At 36.4% G+C, this 22299-nt stretch overlaps 1 protein-coding gene across 1 annotated transcript; it reads left to right on the forward strand.

The window, feature by feature from the left end:
• Positions 1–1344: 1344 nt before the first annotated feature.
• FEZ2 (fasciculation and elongation protein zeta 2 (zygin II)) lies at positions 1345–22084 on the forward strand (the record flags this gene model as incomplete). Its single annotated transcript, XM_008935733.1, has 8 exons — positions 1345–1453; positions 4543–4659; positions 5745–5889; positions 9424–9692; positions 12319–12399; positions 16781–16856; positions 19089–19154; positions 21699–22084. Coding segments are annotated over 8 exons (880 nt in total), but the record flags the coding sequence as incomplete, so codon positions are not given.
• Positions 22085–22299: the final 215 nt, after the last annotated feature.

Here is a 22299-nt window from a genome sequence, read left to right on the forward strand (position 1 = left end):
GCGGGACTGCAGCTGGGAGCCGCCGGGCCTGGGCTGGGGGGGGCAGCCCGGCCTGTGCGCTGCCGCCTTCACATCGACCCTTCGGGTCCTGTTCCCCTGGCCCCGGGGGAGAGCGGACCATCCCGCTGCCTCCTACCTGCGGGACAGGAAAAAGTAGCTGCTCTCAAATGTGGAGTGACTGAGGGTAGGATTTGTTTAGTTTCTCGCAAAATGCCCCCTCTGACAGTGTTTAAAATTAAATATGAAAAGTACAGAAAGCAGATGGAGAGCAAAGTCACAGCTGCAACTGTGATAATTATGTTTTTCCTCTGAGCAATAGAGCCTTTCTGATCTATGTTGCTTTCCTGTTTTTAACACTATTTTACAAGTATTTATGCTTGTTATTTTGCAGTAAATTTCTGTCAGCTTATCTTCATTAAAAAGACTGCAGTTTTACTTTGAGGTAACTGCATGTCGTACTCTGAGAGGGAAGAAAAAACTTAGCAAAAGCCTAGATACCTATGATACAAACAGTGAGGTAAGTCCAGAGAACCATGAATTGGAGACTGTCTGCCCTCTGTGTCTGGCTCAGCCATTCCTCTGGCCTCCTCTGAGCCTAGCTAGGCAACCACTCCGAACATGCACCCACAGCCTAGCACTTAGAGGCAGCGTTTGTTAGCTGACCTGAGGCAGCAACCTGCTAACAGGGCTGCTGTGTTTCAAAATCTGAGCTGGTATACCAGGATGGGGCTGCACAGGCAAACCTCTAGGACAGACAGAGAGGTTATACAGTGTAGACACAGTTGAGAACAACATTTAGATGAAAGCGGTGGGCTGACCTCAGCAAGACTACTTTGGATAAAACAAAATTCTTGCAAAATTTTTGTATAATTTATGCATGTTCACTATTCTGTACTAAACAGAAACAAAAAACGATTTGGCTCAGAATTTGCTATACAGCCTCTGCTAATTCGTTATTTTATGTGCAAAAGGCAAAGAAAACAGGAACAACACTAGGAATGAAATTTATGGCTGAGCTTAGATTTCATTGAAGGAAGGATTCATTCATTCAAAAAATTTTTGAGTATCAGTATATGATAAGTAATGAAGCTGTCTCTTCATTGCATTTATTTCACTGCTGTGTGTACATGTTTGGTTTAAAGGGGGAAATAAATGACGTTTATCAAAAAAAAATTTCTCTTAGCTTCAAAATATAACAAGATTGTCAGTAACTTGTAGATGAATATTTAGGGAGGAAAAAATAGTTGTTGATAGAAATATATTATCATTACAAATATATTTACTGCTGATCAGTTACTGCTTGTTTTAAGGTCTGCATTTTTGTTCCTTTATTCCTCTCTCCAGGATTTGGAATGCTTTGACTGATAATTATGGGAACGTAATGCCAGTTGACTGGAAATCTTCCCACACCAGAGCTTTGCACTTGCCAACACTGAATCTTTCAGAAAAGGGGGTAAGTTCTGATCAGCAGAAATAACCTCTTTGAGTCCTTTATACTCAGGAGGAAAATAAAACAATTCATGTCTGTCTAAAAGAGTGTTGTTATTAAAGGGCTTAAAATATTTTTAGTGCTTGGCATTATACACGAGAGGTTTCAAACAGTCAAAAAACTGTTGATGTCTCTTTGCATCTCTTTGGGTTTGAATAATTCGGGGTTAGTTTTGCATGGACGTTCATTAGAGTCAGAGCATGACAGAAAAAAGTAAAATGAGAAAGTTTTTCACAGAAAATCTTTCTACTGTGTCATGCTGAATGCTATTCCGGATAAGGGAGGAAAAGAGGTGGGAGTACTCCAATTTAGTAAATCCAGTGTAGACTTTTAAGTTCATCTCATTCTGCAGTCAGATGGAGACTAAAGTGTCTCCTTTTATAGGAAGTGTGACCCAGGAGACACTGAAGTGTTAAATAAGAAAACCAAACCAAACTTTTACAAGTGGAGTATTTGTCTGGGAAGGGAGCAGAGAATGAAGAGCTTCAGAGATGTTTGTGGAAAAGGATGTCCTCTGATCTTCTTAAAAGTGGATTAAAATGCTTCAGGAAGAAAAGTTAGGAAGAATTTCCATCTCTCAGGTCTTCAGAGGAAACCATTGGCTTATCTTTTTTAAGCGTAGTGAAGTTGTTATGTTACAAAAAAATATCTGTTTGTCTAACCTGATAATAGGGTAATGTTTTGGCTTCTTATATTATATCCATTGCATAATCCAGAGCTACTTTTTACTGTGACAGGAACAAAGATTGTTCTGCTGAAGAAGGTACTTTGGTGTTCAACATGGAAAATGGCAATTTGGAAATCACTTTCTCAATTTGAGTCTGATGATTATCCCTTGAATTTTACTTGTGTTTATTCTAATTTTTATTAAAGCATTTGCTCTGTTTTTCTAAGCGGTTTTAGAATAATTAAATCCTTAAAGTAAAAAGACGTAGAGCCTCCCATGATGTGACCTTGTTTTGTGACTGAAAAATGGATTGGAAGACTGATAGATTTCTTGATAAGGAACTAGGTATAATCCTAAAAAATGTTTCATAAAGATTTTGTAAATTCTTTGAAGTTATAATGGAATGACATAACAAAATGTGAAGTGGTGTTGATGAATTATAAAGAATCTTGGGTATGCTGCCAGTAGAGGGAAAATCAGTTTATGGGTTAAAGATATCAATCTCTTTCAGCTTTCACTCCACCTGGCATGCCTTTTGATGTGTAGAGCCCATCTGTTTGGGAGCGTTTGACATACTTTTCTTCTACTTCTCTGTGTTTCAGCAGAATTTGTGGATATGTAACAGCACATATGGACCAGCCAGTAGCTTGTTTTAACTTCCTTACAATGAATACTAACAGCTAAGCAACATTTCCTCTATGCATTTGAAACTAATAATATGGTGTCGAAGTTGTGCTTAAAGTATTTCTCTTCCTGTTTTAGCAGGAAAAATGTAAGCTGGATGGGCTGATTCATCTAATCTTTGTTGCTTCAGATCATAGATCTGTGAACACTTTTCTGAGGCTCTGACATTGAAAGAAATAGTCAGGTGGGAAGTGTTGTGGAGTGGTACAAGGAACAGGGTTGTGCAGTTGCTTGTTTATTCTTGTCAGGTTTCTTTTACAAAGGTCATCCCTGGCAGGAGTGTGAGGACAGAAATGGGCATGGAGCATGGCTGGGTGGAAGGCCAGTTGGTCCTTTCAGCATCAGCTGTAGCTTGGGCTGGTTTAGGTGGTTTATTACCCTAAACTATCAGAATATAGTCATATGGTCTCTCAAAATGTTGTTTCTGGAGATGTCAGGAGGGGAAGCTGACTTCCTAGACAAACTGCTGTCCTTGCTTACCATCCCATAGTCGTTGTCATAATCTCGTATACATGCAAAGGTATTTGAGGACTGCAGATGTCAAAGAATGTCAAGAGTGGGATCTATCTGTGCAGGAGGTGAACAGATGTTTTTAGTGGAGCTCTGTCACTGCGTGGTTATGGGGATTCAGATTCTGGGGGAAAAAAGTGGATATTTTACTTCATTCTGATGGCTGAAGAAATACAAATCATACATTTTCCCCTACTGACTAGCTACCTGGGGGTATCAGTAGCATCTTCAGAGTGAATCTGAAAGCAGTTGATGTTTCTGAAGAAACTGGGAAAATTAGAGGATTTAGAACAAAAATTGAAAACTGATACAGTGAGACCAAGGTTTTTATACAGCTCGTCATAATACTTGTCAATTATCCCAGAGATCGGTAAACAGCAATGTAACTCAGAATGCCAAATGTTAGGGCTTATAGCTTTTGGGGGCTGTGGGGAGCTTTTCTGGGTTGGTTTGGCTGGAATCCAGTAATAGACAAAATCCAGAAAAAGCAAACAACTGTAAATGAACTAGAATGTGTGACTGTGGAGAGCAGAATGCACCTGACTGATTAAGGAGGGAACTTAAACTTTTCCTTTTACTGCATATACATCTTCGGTTTTGAAGGATGTGTGACATGATGTGTATGTGGGGACAACATTACATCTGTTTCTTTTTGAAAAGACCATGAAATACTCAACAATATTTGTAAAATAATCTGGGGTGATAACCATGCTCTGTTTCTTAGAAGAACTTGTTTTGTGTCTTTTATTATGTGAAACAGTAAACTATAAAAGCATATAAAATAACAAGTTTATGTAATGTTAGAGATTTTTAGGTAGGTTTTTGCCCCACACTACCCAAATGTCTATCTTCATTTAAGGTTTAAATATCTACATTGGCTTGCCTGCCTTCCGTGCAGGTATTTGCATGTCATTGTGCATATGGTCTTTGTATGCTGAGAGTATTTAAAGGCTCTAAAGACTGACAGCAATTTTAACCTCCTCCAGTAGCAGTTTTGATGTCTGTTGTTAACATTAACGTACTTCAGTTTCCAGATATTTGACAGCAAGAATCATTGATTGCATTATTATGGGCAAGGAATCTATTTCATTCTTAAAATTCAATACTAGTTCCCCTGCTGGCTTTAATATATGTACCTGTATTTTTTATTTATATATGTATTTCTAAAAATACACTTTTTCGTGCTTTCTAGGTAAATGATAACCTGAACCTTGACCTGTCAGATGACGAAGAGCTAAGAGAGCAGCTGGATATGCATTCTATCATTGTTTCCTGCATCAATGATGAACCACTCTTCACAGCAGAGCAGGTGAAGTGTTCAGCAGACAGTGTTGTTCATGTAGATTTTTCTTATAGTCTGTAATTATTTTTTGTTGTTCTTCCTTGCTGTTAACCATAGCTAAGCTTCTTGATTGTTCTTTATTTTAGAGTTGTCATAATAATGTGTGAGATATTAGAGTGTAATTCACATTTGAAAAGTATTCCAGTGCTTTGGGTGATAGTCCAAGGTGTTTGAAATTCTTATGCATTTCTTGCCGTGAATTAATCGGAAATACTAGTAAATTAAAAATGTGTTAAGCGAATTATTTTCAGAGTGTTGATATTGTAGAGTTTGTAGTTTTCCAGCATGATTGTGTGGACTTTTCTGTTTTCACAGGGCTTCGTGGCTAGAGACAGTTCTTTGACTTTTTTGCCGAGTATGAGGCAAAAGCAGATCAGCAGTTCTACTGCTAAGTTTTCAAATTACTTAGTGTCTAAAGGCTTCTGTTTCAAGCCCATGAAATTACTTAAGTTATCTTGAAAATTGCTCTTTTGAGTAAGGTGTTTGGTTGTCCATTAAGATCCTGCTTTAGTAAGCAAACACAAGAATGTATTTTTTTTGTTTTTTAAATGGTTTACCTATGAAGAGCTTGTGGTTGATTTTGTCTTGGAGAAATGTAGTAAAATGGGAGATAGGGAGGGAACTCATTGTATTGTCATTTTGTTTTTCTTCAACTGAATACTCAGGAAAAATATTCCAGCTCACTCTTTAGTTCAGTTCTCTTAGGCAGAACCATGTGTACCTTCGTACAGGAATAACTGTGGTTTCGATACGTTGCTTGTTATGAGATCACCAGTTTACCTTGAAAAAGTGAGCTTTTTCTCAGAGAGCAAGGATGTGGAGGAAATATCAATACAATTTTATCGATACTCTTCCATCCTGTCTTAGTATTTATTTCATCAAGCACCATCTTTCTTAATTGGGAGAAGAAAGGAGGGGGGAAAAAAAAACCAAAACAAAACCACAACACCCAAACTTAAGCTCTTAACAGCTTTGCTTCAAATTGCAGGCTGTTTCTCTTCATGCAGGAGGCATGATATTCATCTTTTCATAACAGTTTTCATCTTTTGAAGGTGATTGAAGAAATAGAGGAAATGATGCAGGAATCACCTGATCCAGAAGATGATGAAACGCCCACCCAGTCAGATCGGCTCTCCATGCTTTCCCAGGAAATTCAAACACTCAAGAGATCTAGTACAAACAACAGCTATGAAGAGAGTAAGTGATATTCATTTAATATTTTGCTCTTATGCTTATTAAAAAGAGTTTAAAGAGTAAATTTTCAATGTGATTAATTAATAGCGAGTCCTTACTATGAAATATCTGCATTCAGAACTATTTTCAAAATGTATTGAAAGAATAAACTAGATTTAGACACGTTTGTCAACTTTCATAACTTAGAATGAAAGTATAACTTCATAAAATTTCAAATTAAAGCAAATGTGCTGAACCTTGATTCACTGACATCCCTTCATAGGTAAGGTGATAAGTTGATAATTTTTATTAAATTTTACTAATTCCCATATTTTAAAGTGAGACACTTTCTTGAATCCAGTACACTGTATTTAAATCTCCTGAAAGCTGTGTCATAAATACAGAAAATGGTGTTTCTTTGGTACTGTTTCCATCACTACAACATATCTTGATATATAGTAACACACAAATAAGACAACTGTTGCTTTTTTTTCCATAATGACCTTGCATATTTTTCTCTCCTTCCCCTTCCATTTGTCTTCAGAAAGCTTAAAAGTTAAAAAAAAAAATACATTGTATCTTTTTCTACTCAAATTAAATCACCTGTTCTTCCTTATAGGAAAGGAAAGGAGAAATTACATGCATAGTTTAATTGTAGTAGGTTGAGTTGTATGTAAAAGAAACCAGTGATTAATCAGTTTCATGGTGGAACTCACTTCATTTGCATATTTGCCAGAATCAATTCTAGAAGATGATAGGGTCGCAAAGAACATTTGCTAGATGATCCTTCTGCTGCGGTCCTTCATACAAAGTTTTGTGCTTTCTTTCCTGTAGTCTTGGTCAGCATAGAAATTTTGTAGAAGATTGAAAATCTGGCTGACCTTTTGTGATATGACTTACAGTTTCTGCTACGCTTCAGATTTATGGAGGAGATCCCATTTTCATGGTTGGACTCTTAGCTGTCTCAACACATAAATTTTGAGAATGTGAAGTCAAAGTGAATCCTCTCAGCAGGGCTTCCTGCCTTTCTGACAATTCCATATGTCCTTAGATTTGGAGCTAATCAAGCTTGCTTGGTATTTCATATCATATTTATTTTGCTTTGCCTTTGGAGTTCATCTCGTCTCTTCCATCTTCATGGTTTAAAGGTCAGCCTTGACCAAACAATGCCTTTGAGTTACTTTGGCAGATAGTGTAGCTTTGCTTCACCAGTTTCCCAGAATCTGCTTTTGTATCTTTCAGGTCATTCTTTTATGAAAGCTCTTACTAGCTTTTTGTGTGTGTGAAGCTGCTTCAGAATTAGTCTGCATATCTGTGAAATGGTTGCAAGGTTTTCCTAGAAGCTGTCTGGCTTTTATAAGACAAATCAGAGCTGTTAGCGTTTAGGATTGAGAGCAGGAAATGAAATCTTGTATTTACTTTTTTTTTCTTGGATAGGAAAAGACATGTATTAAGACAGTCTGAAGATAAAACTAGTTACAGCTCTGGTAATGCAGCTGAGTCCATTAGCCTGCGTATCTAAGATTTAATCCAGGTAGTCTTCTGCGTTAGAGCTACTCTGTCTTCAGTCACCTGCATCAGCTGGGTAGTTCCTGTGTAGCCCGTTGGTAGCTTTAATAGTGACAGCTGAGCTATCATGAGCAAGTCAGGGTAGCAGTTAGGTAATCTGCACCTGTAGTTTTGGAACAATCGTTCCTTAGGCTGTGAAGCTGGTTCTTGTGTGTTGGGACCCACTGGGGCGCTCTCTGGTCTTCTGTCACAAAAACAAAACAGTGGTGCAACCTGTGGTTTTTAGGCTGTCCTTTGTACTGAATACATATGGAACGTACTGAACCTGTGTCCTTTGTACTGAATACATATGGAACTTAGTCCTATTAATTTTTATGACAGTGCATACTCAGTTTCACAGGCTGTAAGGCCTATTCTGTGACTGGCACCCACAGAGCACCAGATAATCTTGTTGCTGAATTTTCCTTTCCTCTCCCTGCTTGTGTTGGAGTTGATGTTGCTGTTTGCTATTGCTGACAACTGGAGTTGGCTTTGCAAAAGGTTATTGCAGTGGTAAGGGCTGCTGTGGGCTGTGAGCACAGCCAAGATCTGTGTCACAAGTAGAGGCCATAACCTGCATGCTATGTACTTACAGTGGTTTGAACAGCAATTTATGTGATGGATGGTTCAAACTACTTGAAAATTAGATCTTTAAGCATATGGTATGTTACAGTGTTTGAATAGTTAAAGGCCTGAAATACTTTGAAAAACTGTGGCTACTTGACAAAGAATTGCCTTAACAGGTTCCATTGCTTTTTCTTTAGTGACAAGCAGCTTTCTCCAATCAATTTTCCCTGCTGTAATTAAAGAGGGAAGAATCACGTTTCCCTGTTACCTTTGATGCTTCTAAGAGCTGCGTTTTCTTGTAGTTTGTGGCCATATTTGTATTTTTCAACACTTGTCTGAAGGCACTTGCACTCATAACAGTTTTTCTAGAGATGACGTTTACTAGACTAATTCATTGTAACCAAACAATTGCAAACATATATGCAGTGTTCTTAAACAGATTGTACCCTTCAGTGTAATCAGGACTAGTTGTTTCTCAAATGCCAGTGAAAAGTGTTCTTTGACATAGCAACTACTGGGACTTACTAGATTCCTAGGTGTGTCAGCCTTTACTGGGAATGGAAGACAGTCCTCAAAGAATGTGATCACTTTTAACCCAAGCAAGCCTCAGAACATTCTTCTTGGTCATAATTTCACTCTGTGTAACACTTAACCCAGTAGTACCCTTAAAATCCAAACCTGGAGTTTTTGGTTGTTTTTTTCCAAACTGACATTTTACAGGCTTCTGATATAGCTTTGGCCAATTTTTTCTCATGCTTTCTCAAAGCTATTAATGCTTATTTTTTATTGAAATGATCCTGTTGGCTGATTTTGATCTAGGTCTTTGTTTCAGACCATACAAGGCCATGCTTTTGACTACAGTTCCCAGCCAAAGAAGATTTGGAGGATTTTGTTGGTTTATGTCTAAAATATTACCATAAAAGCTTGACACAAGCTTTATACGCATGTATACCTTAACAATATCCTCAAGAAGATTCCCTTGCTCATAGAGTACAATTTCTATATTGCTGCAGGTGAAAAATCCAAAGATTCCAGAAATGCCTAAGTGTTGATTGTTATCAGAAAATATAGAGACCTGTTACTTTGAATAGTGAGGGTGTGAACAGAGGTGTCAGTATTAGAACTTTATTTCAGAATATAAGAAGGTGTCAGTATAAGATGATTATCTTATTTCAGCTTCCCTAACGGTAACATTCTTTTCATATTTGCAGATTATTTCATATTTCTCAGAAATAAGAAGGAAGTTTAACTCTCTTGTTGTTGCTAATCTAGTTGCCTCTGTGATGTCTTTATTCCTTTAGGAGCATTGTCTTGTTCTGTGTAGTTTTAAAATTTTTGTTTGTTTGTTTTGAAAAATTTCATGGTACTGTTTTCTTATAATTCCCACAAGTATTCTCATGCTTAAAATCTTGACAGATTATTCTTGATATGAATTACTTATAGGAGTAAAAAGATTGTCTGTTGCTGAGTTAAATGAACTGCTAGAAGAAATTGAGACTGCTATCAAGGATTATTCTGAGGAACTGGTACAGCAGCTGGCTTTACGAGATGAGTTGGAGTTTGAGAAGGAGGTGAAAAACAGCTTCATTTCTGTCCTCATCGAAGTACAAAACAAACAGAGAGAACACAAAGAATCAGCAAAGAAGAAAAAGAAGCTGAAAAATGGTAGTCCTCAGAATGGCAAACAAGAAAGAGCTCATATGCCTGGAACAGTAAGAAAAATTTTATAACTATTTATACATTCAAAGTATTTTTTTTTTCTTTTTCCTGTGGGAAGTGCTTGTCCTAGATTATGTCAAGATATATGTATGGTGCCCTGCTTCCATGCTTTCAGTCACAGACAGAGTTCAGGCACTTCCTATTGAGATCAATTTTTTCAAAAGGTCATATAAAATTTTATTCTGATCATACCCAAAAAATCTCTTTTTAATTATTTGAAATTAGCCTGGAATCAGCATACATTTCTTGCAAAAATAATGTCTTTGGTTGTACTGCTCTGTGTTCTATTGTCAGTAGGCAAACTCATTCACCTGTTGGGTTTCACTGTGTGGATTCTAGTACGTGTACCACTGTTAGTCTTGCAGGAAATTCAGTATTTTTGTTGGTGTACAGGTATTTATTGATCATGTTGATTTTTAGGTAAGAAAAAAGTAAAAGTGTTTTCCTGAATCTCTTGAAACCTGTGGCAGAATTACTGTGTCCGACGAGCGCCAGGAGTGAGACCAAAGTGTAGTGCAGGTGTACAAGGAGATAATTTGATTTATTCTTTACAGAACACAGCAGCAAAAGGAAAAATGTCTTTCAGACAGTTTCCATAATAGGAGGTAGAGATTGAAGAAAATAGGTTATTATCTTGTCAGTGCATTTTTTTTTTCTCTAGTATAATTTTAAATTACTTAAGTGGGATATTAATGTTAGAATTTCTTAGTGTATCTTATAGGATGAAGAAAATGTGGTTAATGTATTGTAGCTCTTAGCTAAATCCCAGAAAGAATGCTTCTGTTTGATATCAAAAGGTTTTGAGGGTTCTTTTTCAAGCGTAAGGAAAACACATTTGTAATGAAACACTAACGCTTCAGAATCTATTTCTAAACTGATACGATACCTGTGATATAACCCAAATGAGGTTCTGATCTTGTCCATCTAATGAAAAGTGTTTGTGTACGCAGCTAACTTCTCATGGAGCTCTAAGAATATGTCTGGAAAACAAAAAATAGTCATCCCTTTGCAAAAGAGCACAGTGAAAAACTCAAATGTGCTCCTTTTTTGGTTCTCAGTCATAGAAAAACAAAGTGGTATGCTAAGTAGGGAGAAAAATAATCATTTGGTTTTGAGACTTCAGTCAAGTGATTCATGAGCTATTCTGGTTAGTTTCAAGTTTAGAAACTTGAATGATGCTTTCAAGTATAACTGTATGTGATCACAATATAAAACATTTTCATATTTGGTTGCCTCAGTAGACAAATGAGTCAGATTGCTTTCTGAGAGGGATTGAACAAACTAGCTCCCAAGTAAGACAGTAGGCTGCATATGTGTGGTTCCTTCAAAAATAGCTTTCACTATCATCAGAGAGAGCTTTATTCCAGAAAGAGGTGCAAGCTTCCTTCCAATAACACCCTTTTTTTTTTTTCCCATTTTAAAGAAGTGCTGAGAGTGCATACAGATAGTGTTCAAGTAACTTCATGAAGCATGAGTTTCTGTTAATAGTGTGTAAATTAGTAACCTTACACAAAGCTTGGAAGTAGGGTTAAAATTTCATACTCTAAGTCAATTCTCCTGTAGGTACTATAATTGAATTTTAATAAATGGAGCTTTTAATTCTTTGTCCTTGATACAGTCTTTGACTAAATCACTTTCTTAGCCTTCTAAAAATTTTACCTCTTACAACGGCAAACCTGGAGAGTAATTAAAAATAGTCAGGGCTTGAAGATACCAGTTCCTTTAAGCAGGATATCTTAAAAGAGTTAAGATGGCTTTGGCAACATGTGTGTCTATTTACTGACTTCACTGTGCTTTAGAAAGCAAATTAATAGAGTATTCCAGCACATTTTTTCATCCTCCCATAAATAAATATATGCAGATAAGCGTGCTGTGTGCACACCATACTGCCCTGTGTCAGCAGTTTGATGGTTTCTTCTTTTTATATCTCATGCCAAACATCAAAATTGTTTTGGGTGTTTTTGACTTCTTCAGCAAGCAAAACGGATTACAAAGCTTAAAAAATAAATAAAATTAATTTTTCTTTACTTGGATTCCATGATTCCATGTAATGGAGTTGAAATTAATATGGATGCATTATTGACTAATTGTGTATATTTTATCATACTACAAAAAAAAGCCATACTGATTGTTGCTTCAGTTGTGGAGAAGGAAGCATGAAAGCATAAAATGCTTTACAGAGGTAAAGCTGAAGAATACTACCTCTGAACACTGTGCCTAGTAGGTACTTAAAATCTGAAAAATTACTATCAGCAGTGTCTCTAACAACGTGTATTGGCCAAATGAGAGACTTTTAAAGGAGATTGTACTGTGAAGTAAACTTTTAAAAAGACTATTTTCTACATTTCAAAATGAAACAGCCTTATAAGGCAATTCTCAATTATTGGCTCTGCAGTGTGAAGACTTTGATTAAATTTTGATGTAGGTATCCTGCTTAACTGCCATGATAAAGTTTGCTTTTTAGTGATTAAAATTAAGTAGATGAATGACAAAAGAGGAATGTGCTGAAATACATCTGAGAGCTTTTCTTTGTCGTTCGTCTTGGTAAATGCTGATTAATAGTCTTCTGAACTTCTCTCTGTCCCTTCTCTCCTCCTGCGGCGTTGTCGCTACCTGTAGCGCTTCAGCATGGAAGGGATTTCAAATGTCATACAGAATGGCCTCCGCCACACCTTTGGAAACGCGGGTGGAGAGAAACAGGTGCTGGGCTATCTGCTCTCTTTTTCTCATTCTTTGCCTGCAGTTTCGGTAGGAGCTTCTTACGTTTTGAAAATTAACAATGGTTGGAGATAAACGCTGAAACTAGAAAAATAGGACAACAGTGGTGGAGTCTGTGGTCTTTCCCTGCCTCAGGGGAAAGGCTGATCAGCCTACGATCTCTTTCTCTCCTCAATGGCTCGAGACAGTCAGGACTTGATATCCTGGTACACTGAAATAATAACCCTTATTTCTTACCCCAGACCAAAAGTCTGTTTTGGCACAATACGTGCTTCAAATACATAGCATGTCTGTAAAAATTTTATATGTAAGTTGAAGAATATGTATCCGATTAGACATAACAGTTCACCCTTCAGCATTAAGGACTTTGGTAATGTCTCCAACTGAAAAAGAGATCTTGTTTTTTCTTCAAAAGATCAGAGCTGATCTGTGTAAAAATAGTAGCAACTGGAAAATGCTGGACTCTGCTGTGTGTCCTTTTGCCTTTGGAAAGCGTATGAGACTAAAAGCAGCCAAATGTGTACAATGCAGATTACTGATACAAAATATATAAGCCCTAGGCAAGTTTGTGTCTTTGTTAACTAATTAAATATCAAGATACACAATATGGAGACCCAGCTTCAATATGTATCACTGTAGTTATTATATATACCTAAGTAACAAGATTATAATGGTTTGTTTCAAAGTAATACTTAACAGTTTGTTTCAGAACTGTAGTATGTATTTTATTAAATGTATTCTGTATTTTGTTACAGGGATAAGGCTTATGCTATTTTTTAGGCTTCTGGCACACATACTCACCCATTATAGTTTATGCATTGGTGTCAGAGCAGTGTGTTAGATGAGGGGTTTCATTGGTTTTGTTGTTGGTTCTGGTTTGTTTTTTTTTTTCCCCTGGTAAGAAGTCCATTGAGGACTGCATAAGCTGCCTGGTAGTTTAGAAGTCATAGCTGATGAAGTTTTTGTCTGGAGGATGAGTGGAGTATCCTGCAAGGAGTTCAGGAGGTAGAACAACTCCTTTCAAGTCATTCCTGAATCATGAGGTTAGAAATGGTGGACATACCCTCTTTCTCAAAATATGTGTATGAGAGCTAATGAATACATAGATCCATCCATTTGTCCACAGATTTGGAGATCTTGGAACATAAGCTAGAGCTTACCCAACAGAGTCTTTATCACTCTACATTATCTCAATACCAGTAAAGTAATAACTGTGCGGTTTTGGGTTGTTTTATATTTCTTTGCTATCTTACCATTTAATAATAAACTGCAACTGTTTACCAGCTTCTTTAACTATTTTGAGTATTTCATAAAGTGAATATATATAGCTATGCCAGCCCAAATTACTTTTGGTTAAAATACTTCTTTTATATGCCTGTCACTATTCAAGTGCACCTTTTCTTTGACTGCCTCCTAACTTTCTTGGCATAAGTAGCATAAGTGTATATTAATGAAAACACTGATTGGATAACTCTTCCAGTTGTTTTTTGAGTTAGTTTAATAATGTTATTCTTCATGTTGATCATACTTTTACCCCTGATTTATCTTATACTATGTCCTTGTTAGCAGGGTTATGGAGTTCTTGGGTATGGTGATGGGGTATTTTTTTCCCCTTCCTTTACCCTGAAGGCAATCATGGAAATAACAAGAACTTAAAATGAAATATAGGGGAGAAAGGAAGGAAAGATACCAACTCTCTTTTAATTTAGTTCTGGAAATCCATCTTTCTATGGCATTTGTTAATTTCTTGGAATTTTTTTGCTTGTTCATTTTTTTTGTCATGTTACCAAACCATGGCCCTGCTTTTAAAATACTGGTGTCATCTTGTTCCAGCAAGCTCCAAAGTGAAAAAAAGTATCAGATACTCAGTTGCTTAGTGCTGTTCTCAGAATATTAATTTCAGTATTGCTTCAGGGTGTGCTCTCATTATAAATTCACATTCAGGTGCTTTGTGCTAGCAAGGAAGAGTTAAAAACAGTATGGAGTTGTGCTAAAAAAAATACGCAGGGACGAGCATTTTTTTGTATGCCTTAGGAGACCGAAGTTCATACACGTAAAGTCACAACATAAAATGTGTTACATGTTTGTACAGTTATTTCAGAACTCTTTTCAGTCTTTAATTTTAATGGTATTTACCACTTTTAATATTTTCTGGATAGTATTACTCTGATAGTGGGTACTTTTCCTTTTTAAAATTTTAGTCCTTTTGTTTGCTTGAAACATAAATGAAAATTACTTGGAGTTTTTCAATTATTTAAAGAGAAACTTGCAGTGGGAACTCCCTGTTCTCATCTGATGATGCAGTTGTCATTAAAAGACAGCCTGAGATCTGATTTCTGAGGCAGTAGATCTACTTTCACCTCCTGACATCTGCAGATTTAACAGCTTTGTATCTAGCTATTGATTCCAGTAATTCTAGTAAGAGTGTAGGTCTCTAATGATATCTGTTGGTTACCTCTGATGGAAAAGAAATTGAAAACTGATTGTTTCCTAAGAAGCACTGCAGACTTTGCTGTGCAAAGGGGATGTGAGAAAATGGGAAAGGAAAAGGGAGGGACAAAAGCACCCTTTGTTTGCATCAGTTCTTGGTGGGGTGTCGGTACATCCTGTACAGCAGGGTCCCTTCAGCAACAGAGAACTGAGCCTCCTTGGCTTTTTGGCAGAGGATAGGGTTGAGCATGAGGTGCCTGATCCCACTCAAAACATGGCAATGGTTACAGCTGTCTTTGGCAGCCTGAAATCTTCTGCAAAGTGAACCTCCTCACCAGAGTCCCGGTTACCCTTGGCTCGCGCTGAAGTGCTGCTACTAGGTGGGGAGGAGCCCTCGCATACAGGGCGTTTTGATTGCTGCATGGAGAACCACACAGCAAGCTGAGGTAGAGACAGAGGGTTACTTTGCTCCTGCCTTATAGCTGTTAACCCAGAATAAATTTCCTGTTAAATTCTTCAAAACTGAATTGAGGGTGATGTCAGGAAGCTTTTCCATTCAGGAGAATTCCAGTGATTTCTGTATTGTAGAAATGCTGACCTCTCTAGGAACGCGCATTCATATAGGCTGCAAAGTAAGGTGTCACTGGATAAAAGAGCAATAGAGTTGCTTCAAGAATTTGAAAATAAATGTTGGTCACACTGCAGGTATTAAAATCCTGAAAGAGTTAAGGAAATTTTTCCTGTTTTTTTTTAAGCTGACAAGAACGAAAGATTTCAGTAAAGAGAAAATAGAACAAAAATGGAGTTGGTTTGAAACAATCTGTTAGCACACTTGACTATTAAGACTAAGAGTAAGACTCTACCATTTGGGGCTTGATTTATGTTTAATTAGGCTTGCTTTATTCCTTTTGCTTGGAAGTGTGTACTGCCAGAAGGTGGAAGTTGTCTTTTCATTTTCTACTGACTGTAGAGCAGCCTGATTATCTTTGCACAGGGGACTGTAGATCGCCCTCAGAGCTGGGACCGGGCAATGCTCTTTGATCTGTCAAAATCTTTGGAATGTTTCACATTCTCAGTAACAGTTAACCAGTCACTGAGCAAATCCTACAGCTGTTTTGGGGTTGTGCAAACATAGCATATGCTGAGTTGGAAATTTTTTCTTATATATATATTTTTCCCTAATACTTGTTAGCACTCTTCTACGAACCTGAACACCTTACTTAAGGCACTTGCACAGCTTCTATGAGCTGTGCTCTGGAACCCTTTAAAAAGCTGACTGTTTACCAAGTTATTTGTAGGCAATGTCAATGTTTACCTGGAAAGATTTATTTTTTTTTTAATGTACTTCTGGAAATAATTACTTTCTGACTTTGGATACAACTGGTGACACTCACATGATAATTATACTACTTTTCTTCTTTTTTCTTTTTTAGAAAAAAGAAAAAAGAGAAGTCAGAGCAAGTTTTTAAATTGCTTATCTGTATTTGTAGTGTTGTTTGAGGGGAAGTAGTGGGAAGGTTGTTCTTCCAGCTTTTATTTTATTGTCAGGAGTACTTTAAATACATGAAGGACTTCTAGTTGACCTCTTGAGAAGAGGAAAGATTTTACTATTGATGTGCATAGGCTCCAAAGAAGAAACCTGACAAACATCACTGTGAACAGCCCCAATTTTGTATATTTTTTTTTTTTTAAACTGTTTAGCTGCATGACTTCTGAAGTGGTCACATAATTTAAAAAGAAAAAGAAATGGAAGTTGGCTTCTGTGATAAAAGCTACGGGATAGGAAAAGTAGAATCTTTTGTGAAGTATGATCTTTTGTAAAGCTTTTATTTGTGGCTAGCAGTTTCAGTTACTACTGTACTGTCAAAATCAAATGCAAGTAAAACAAGTTGTATGAAGGGACTGTCATATAACTCTGTTTTTCATTTGACAGTACTTAACAACCGTCATTCCTTATGAGAAGAAAAATGGACCCCCATCTGTTGAAGATCTTCAAACGTTAACTAAAAGTGAGCATATGAACTTCCCCCATTGACCCTTTCTTTTTATTTCCAACTGTGGTTGCTCAAAGCCAGTGAATCCATACAGTTATCTCTTCCCCATTACCTATGGCATGCATGTAAAGTCACATGATTTCTAACCATGCATTTTGGCCAGTTTTTACGTGTTTTCTGAGCTTTTGTGATGTTTGTTTTCTAGCTAGAAAGCTTCTAGCTGAAGGCAAAAAACTTGCATGTATCTGAAAGTAAATGTTCTCACATTCCACATGTTCAACAGGTGGGCTTTTTGGAAAATACTGCATGTCATAGAAATTGGCAATACTGATAGACCTGTTTGCTTAAAATTGTTGTGCTTTATTGAGGTTATTGTAATGACTTTGAATAACTGGAATGGATGTCAGGACACTTGTGAGTAGTTGTGTAATGATTCCTCTTGATTGCCTTTACAGTAGCCTGCTTCTCTCTGTTGGTTTTGTTCTTTTTTTGTTGTTGGTTTTGTTAATTAATTTTAATAATTAGGGAGTATAAACCAAGCAGTTTTGACAGTGCTTTGAATTTCTCTTTCTTCAAAACTTTTTAGGCCATATCCTCAAAATAATTTTGGAGTTTGAAGTGCTTTTTAAGTTATTATTTATTTATTCTTAATTTGCATGAAAAATAAGGCTGTACGTTTAAAAAGTAATTAAGGTGGTTAAATACAGCAGAGCATCTCTGGCAGTCAATGCCATCACCTTCATTTGAGATTTATAGGAACAGTGTAAAAATAGATGGTTGAGTGCGTCAGTGTATTTGATCAGATCTCAGTGTGGGGCTTTGGATCTAACTACGTCTTAAGGTGCTTTCCAGCAGCAGAGGTCTGTGATTCCCCAGGTGGCTGAAGGATGGTAAAAGGCTCATTGGTTGTCTCCAGGAAGGAGAAAAGAAATATTGTACAATTCTGGAGTAAATGAAATGTTTAAGCAGGAGTTAAATTCCCTTTATTGTTTTGCAGCAGGCACTCTTAACTGGCAATTCATACTTGTTCAGTGGCAAATGGGTTTTTTTTATTTTATATTTACTCCTGCAGAGAGAAATTGATCCTCTTGACATATTTAAATGTCTCTTGAAGATATTCTCAAAAATTCAATATTACGCAGAGAGAGGTTGAAGCCTCCTGAAAATGTTTTGTGTTCTTCAATGTTTTTTTTAATAAAATGTGTTACACAAATGCACTGTAAAGACTATTAACAGTATTACCTTCTGTGGGCTGGTTGGATCTTGATCTTGTGACTCAGTTGCAGGTTTCTGATCCCCTCTGTGTTGTTGTTAAGGTAAATAGTAATGCAGGTGTTTGGGGTTGTTTGGTTGTTCTTTCAAAGCCATATGCTTTTGTGTAGTTATGAACACTAATGTCTGCAACAAAAACTGAAATAAAACACTTGTTGTATTTTGAGTTCAGAGTCTCAGGAGGAATTTGAGTATATTAAATACTGACATTCATTGTAATTCTGTACTTTTCATTCAGCTGTGTCCAGAGTACTTCATAAAGGATTGTCAGTTTTTATTTATGGAGTAAGGTATCAGCTTATTTGTGTCAAGTTGAGCTAGTCTGAATGTTTTTCCTTCCTCAGAAATATGCAAGGATGGACAATTTTGACTTGATATAAGTCAACAAAATGGCATTTTGGCATTATTCTAAATTAATGTCAAATTCAATCATGTGTTTAAGATTGTTCTAAGCTACAGCATTCACCATTTCAGGGGGGAAGAAAGCTACCAACTTTTTCATCAAATCATTCACAGCAGTGTTTGTCTAGAAAAGCGTCATTATTCCGTGATTTGAGCTCAAGATCTAGGAAATAAGAAACAGAGCATACATTTTGCCTAAGATTTTCAACCCTCCAACAATTGTTAGCACATTTTAGCGTTGGATGTGTTGACTGTCTTTTGGAGAGAGATTTTTACAGAGAAGAGGTGCTTTTTTGTTATGACTGCTGGCACCTTACTGTAATAATTAGCCATGTAAAACGGGGCTCTTGCATCCATCCACTGTGGAGCTATTGAGAATTATGCAAGGAAAGGTGGAGATATGATGTGTCTCATTGTATCTCCTCATATTCCAGTTAAGAGTTTTCTTACTAATCTGTAGTGATATCCCTGTGAATAGTTGAAACAGTTCCATGGAATGTCTTTTCAGAGTGTTATCTCCAATTTATGACTAAATATTTATTTATTTATTTATTTATTTATTTATTACTTTAGTTCTGCATGCCATGAAAGAGGATAGCGAGAAAGTGCCAAGCTTGTTAACGGACTATATTTTAAAGGGTGAGTATGTTTCTTAGCAGGGAGATTTTTTCTTTTATTATTCTAAATTAACTTAACATACATACAAGGTCGATTTGAAAAGAGTAGTCCTACAGCATTCATGAATTATGTTGCCCCTCTGTCAAATACAGCTCTCATTTATAGTCTGGTCCTTTTTGTTCAAGGTTTTTGAGTGCATATTTCATAAATAAAACCTATTTATTTTATTTGTGATGGTATAGTATAGCAAGGTATGTGGTGTATATTGAAGTAGCTGAAGGACATCAGCAAGAGCAGAGCAGTCTGGCTTACAAAGTTAAATGGATATAATTAAAAACTTGTGCTGTAAAAGTTTTTCAGAATTGCTGTTCAAACTGCTCCTTGGTAACAATGCGTTTACTAGATGAAGTGCTTATAGCTTCATTTTAAGTGTTACCTTCTGATCAATAGTAAAAATTACATATTTCACATTTATTTGTTATACGTTATTCACATTTTATTTAAAAGCTTTGTGTATGAGTCATTTATTTTCCATTCTTAGGCATTGATTATATTAATAGAATGTCAGATATTGAAAACCACTACTTACTTTAGCTTTAAGGAGTTGTTCCAGGCAGTTTCCAGGTTGTTAAATTACTTTTAAACATCACTCGCATCTCACAGAGATTTGCAAGTACTTTCAGATTAAATTTGTGGATGAAATTTAGTGTGCAGTTGCTTCAGAAAATCTGGAGAGCCATGCAGTATTTTAGAAGCTCTGGCAGACTGTTTGAAGAGGCTCATTTTATAACTTTTGTGTAGGGTTGCAGAACTGCCACATACAATAAGAATGTACAGATCCTTTTGACTGATTCCTCTGATATCTCCATTGCATACTTACTGTTTCTGAAAATCTTTCTTAAATTAGACAGATATATTTGCTTATGAGCAGAGCACCATTTAGGCTCAAGGTAAAGGTTTTTTTTTAATGGTGATGACATTAAACCTTAGTTTTGTGAAGCAGTCTTTAACCTAAGAGGATGACCTGTTGTCAATAATTAGAGCTGTTTGTTCTTCATCATAATACACATGGTAGAAACTTGATTGGAATGAATAGTGCGCTTTCCAGTGTCTGCTCTTTATTTTTAGATGCAGCTATCCAGAAAGGCTTTTAGATTTCCAGGGTACTGAGAAGAAACTGACTGTCTAGGGAAATGGAGAAATCTTCTGCAGAGGAGGCTTTTAAAAGTAGATTAGCTGAACATAGGACAGGATGATCTAGGAAGCTTGATACTGAGGTTCCCTCCTGCCTCTGCATGCTCATGACTTTAAAATCACCAGGGATGGTCTATTAGCTAGATGCAACAATTACAAAAACATCAACTCGCATTAATTGTGCTGCACCAAACAGGTCATCATATACAGGCACTGTTGTCTCTAAATTATAAAAAACAAATGCTGGGAGTATGATGAGTAATGACTTACGTCACTCATACTGAAAGGAAAGGGTGATTCCCCCTCAGCTACCATTTTGTCACTGAACAGAACAAAGCCTTTCCTGATCTCTCTCTGTGCACAACAGCAAGCAGTCGTACAAGCCAGTGAGCACAGAATTTTACTGTTTCTTTCAGTGTAGCCCTAACTAAGCTTCATAATGCTATGTTTAGATTATCTTAAATATTTATAGCTCAGCTGACAGTGTTACGTTGTAATGTAGATTTATCCTGTGGAACAGGCAAAGTCCTCAATGGTAATTGTGACATAAAAATACAGTGTTAAAAATAATATATGTTACTACTGAGTAAAATGTATGAAATGTGTAATATTATTTTCTTTTAGGCTTTTTTCTGAATGTAGATGTTACGAAAGAATAATTTTACCTCTTTCAGATTGCTTTGCTATTTCATATCTTATCTTTCAAGCTTCTTTTCAAGCTTCTAGTAAAGAAGCTTGAAACCCTCATTTTTTTGTTTTAATAAAGGAAGAATTTACACCTTGTTCTTTTTTTTAAATCTGTATTTCAGATAACAAGAACATTTTATTTTTCTTTGAAGTTTTTGTTTACTTGTTACACCTGACTTCTTTATTTGCTTTTGTGTTGTGCTAGCATTGGTTTGAAAGCTGGATTGCTCCGAGGTTTGTGTCTCACATGTGAAACAGGAATGAGAAACACGTGAAGGACATGTCTTGTCTCCCCACTGTGTGATTCAAGTACATGCACCACAATTAGAAAGTAGAGTTAGAATCTCAGATTGTCAGTGCATATTTTTAAAACATAACTGCATGCGTCACCTTTTATTTAATGTTTCATTTTCTAATAGAACGCTTCAAAAAGCACTGTTTAAGACATGACCTTGAATTAACTCATTTCTGGATAATATTAGTTAAAGATAGTGGGTTGTGTCACTTAATTATCTTTTGAGAAGAGGATGATATCTTAATTGCCCGTTTCAATTGATTTCTATATTTTACCATGTTACTAATAGGGTAGAATTCAACAGTTAAGTATTTTAGTATATATGATACATTTTTATCCGGACTAACTTCAGTGATGTTTATCAAGGTGTATTTCTGGTTCTTTTGCAGTGCTGTGTCCTACATGAAGAGGGCTGCCTTTCAGAATTAGCCAACCTCCTTCTTGTGATGAGAAGCTTTCTGTGTATATAACTCATAGTATTTTTTCATTTGGCACTATACCCAAACCAGTATGCATTTACCTTCTCTGTGTGTATGTGGATTTTCTAATTCTGCAGTAAGTCCTTCTGGGCATGACAACTCATCCGTTTTAACTTAATAGTGCAATGAACTGGAGCAGGGAACAAACATTGTACAGTTTTACTCATGTTGTTCTGGCTTTTTAAAGTCTATTTTTACATTGTATAGCATGTAGTAAATCCTCCTGCACATTTTGTTGTTGGAAGGAAAAGTAAACTTTGAATAGTGTAAATAAAATAAGCCTAGTTTTAAGGAATACATATTTAAAAGCATCCCTAGTTTCAAAGTTTCAGCCAGGCTTGGACTAAAAGATTCAAGAGAGTTCTCCAGGAAGCACTCCAGAACAGTGTTGGTCACAGTCAACATTCAACACTTCTTTTAAACTGGTAAATGCACTTTTAAACTGCAGATTCTTTGATGGTTTGGCGTAGGTAATTGGTGTGTTACCTATCCTTGTTATTTAATGCAGACA

This window comes from Merops nubicus, unplaced genomic scaffold (genome assembly GCF_000691845.1).
Source record: "Merops nubicus isolate BGI_N331 unplaced genomic scaffold, ASM69184v1 scaffold12362, whole genome shotgun sequence".
In the NCBI taxonomy this organism is placed as follows: domain Eukaryota; kingdom Metazoa; phylum Chordata; class Aves; order Coraciiformes; family Meropidae; genus Merops; species Merops nubicus.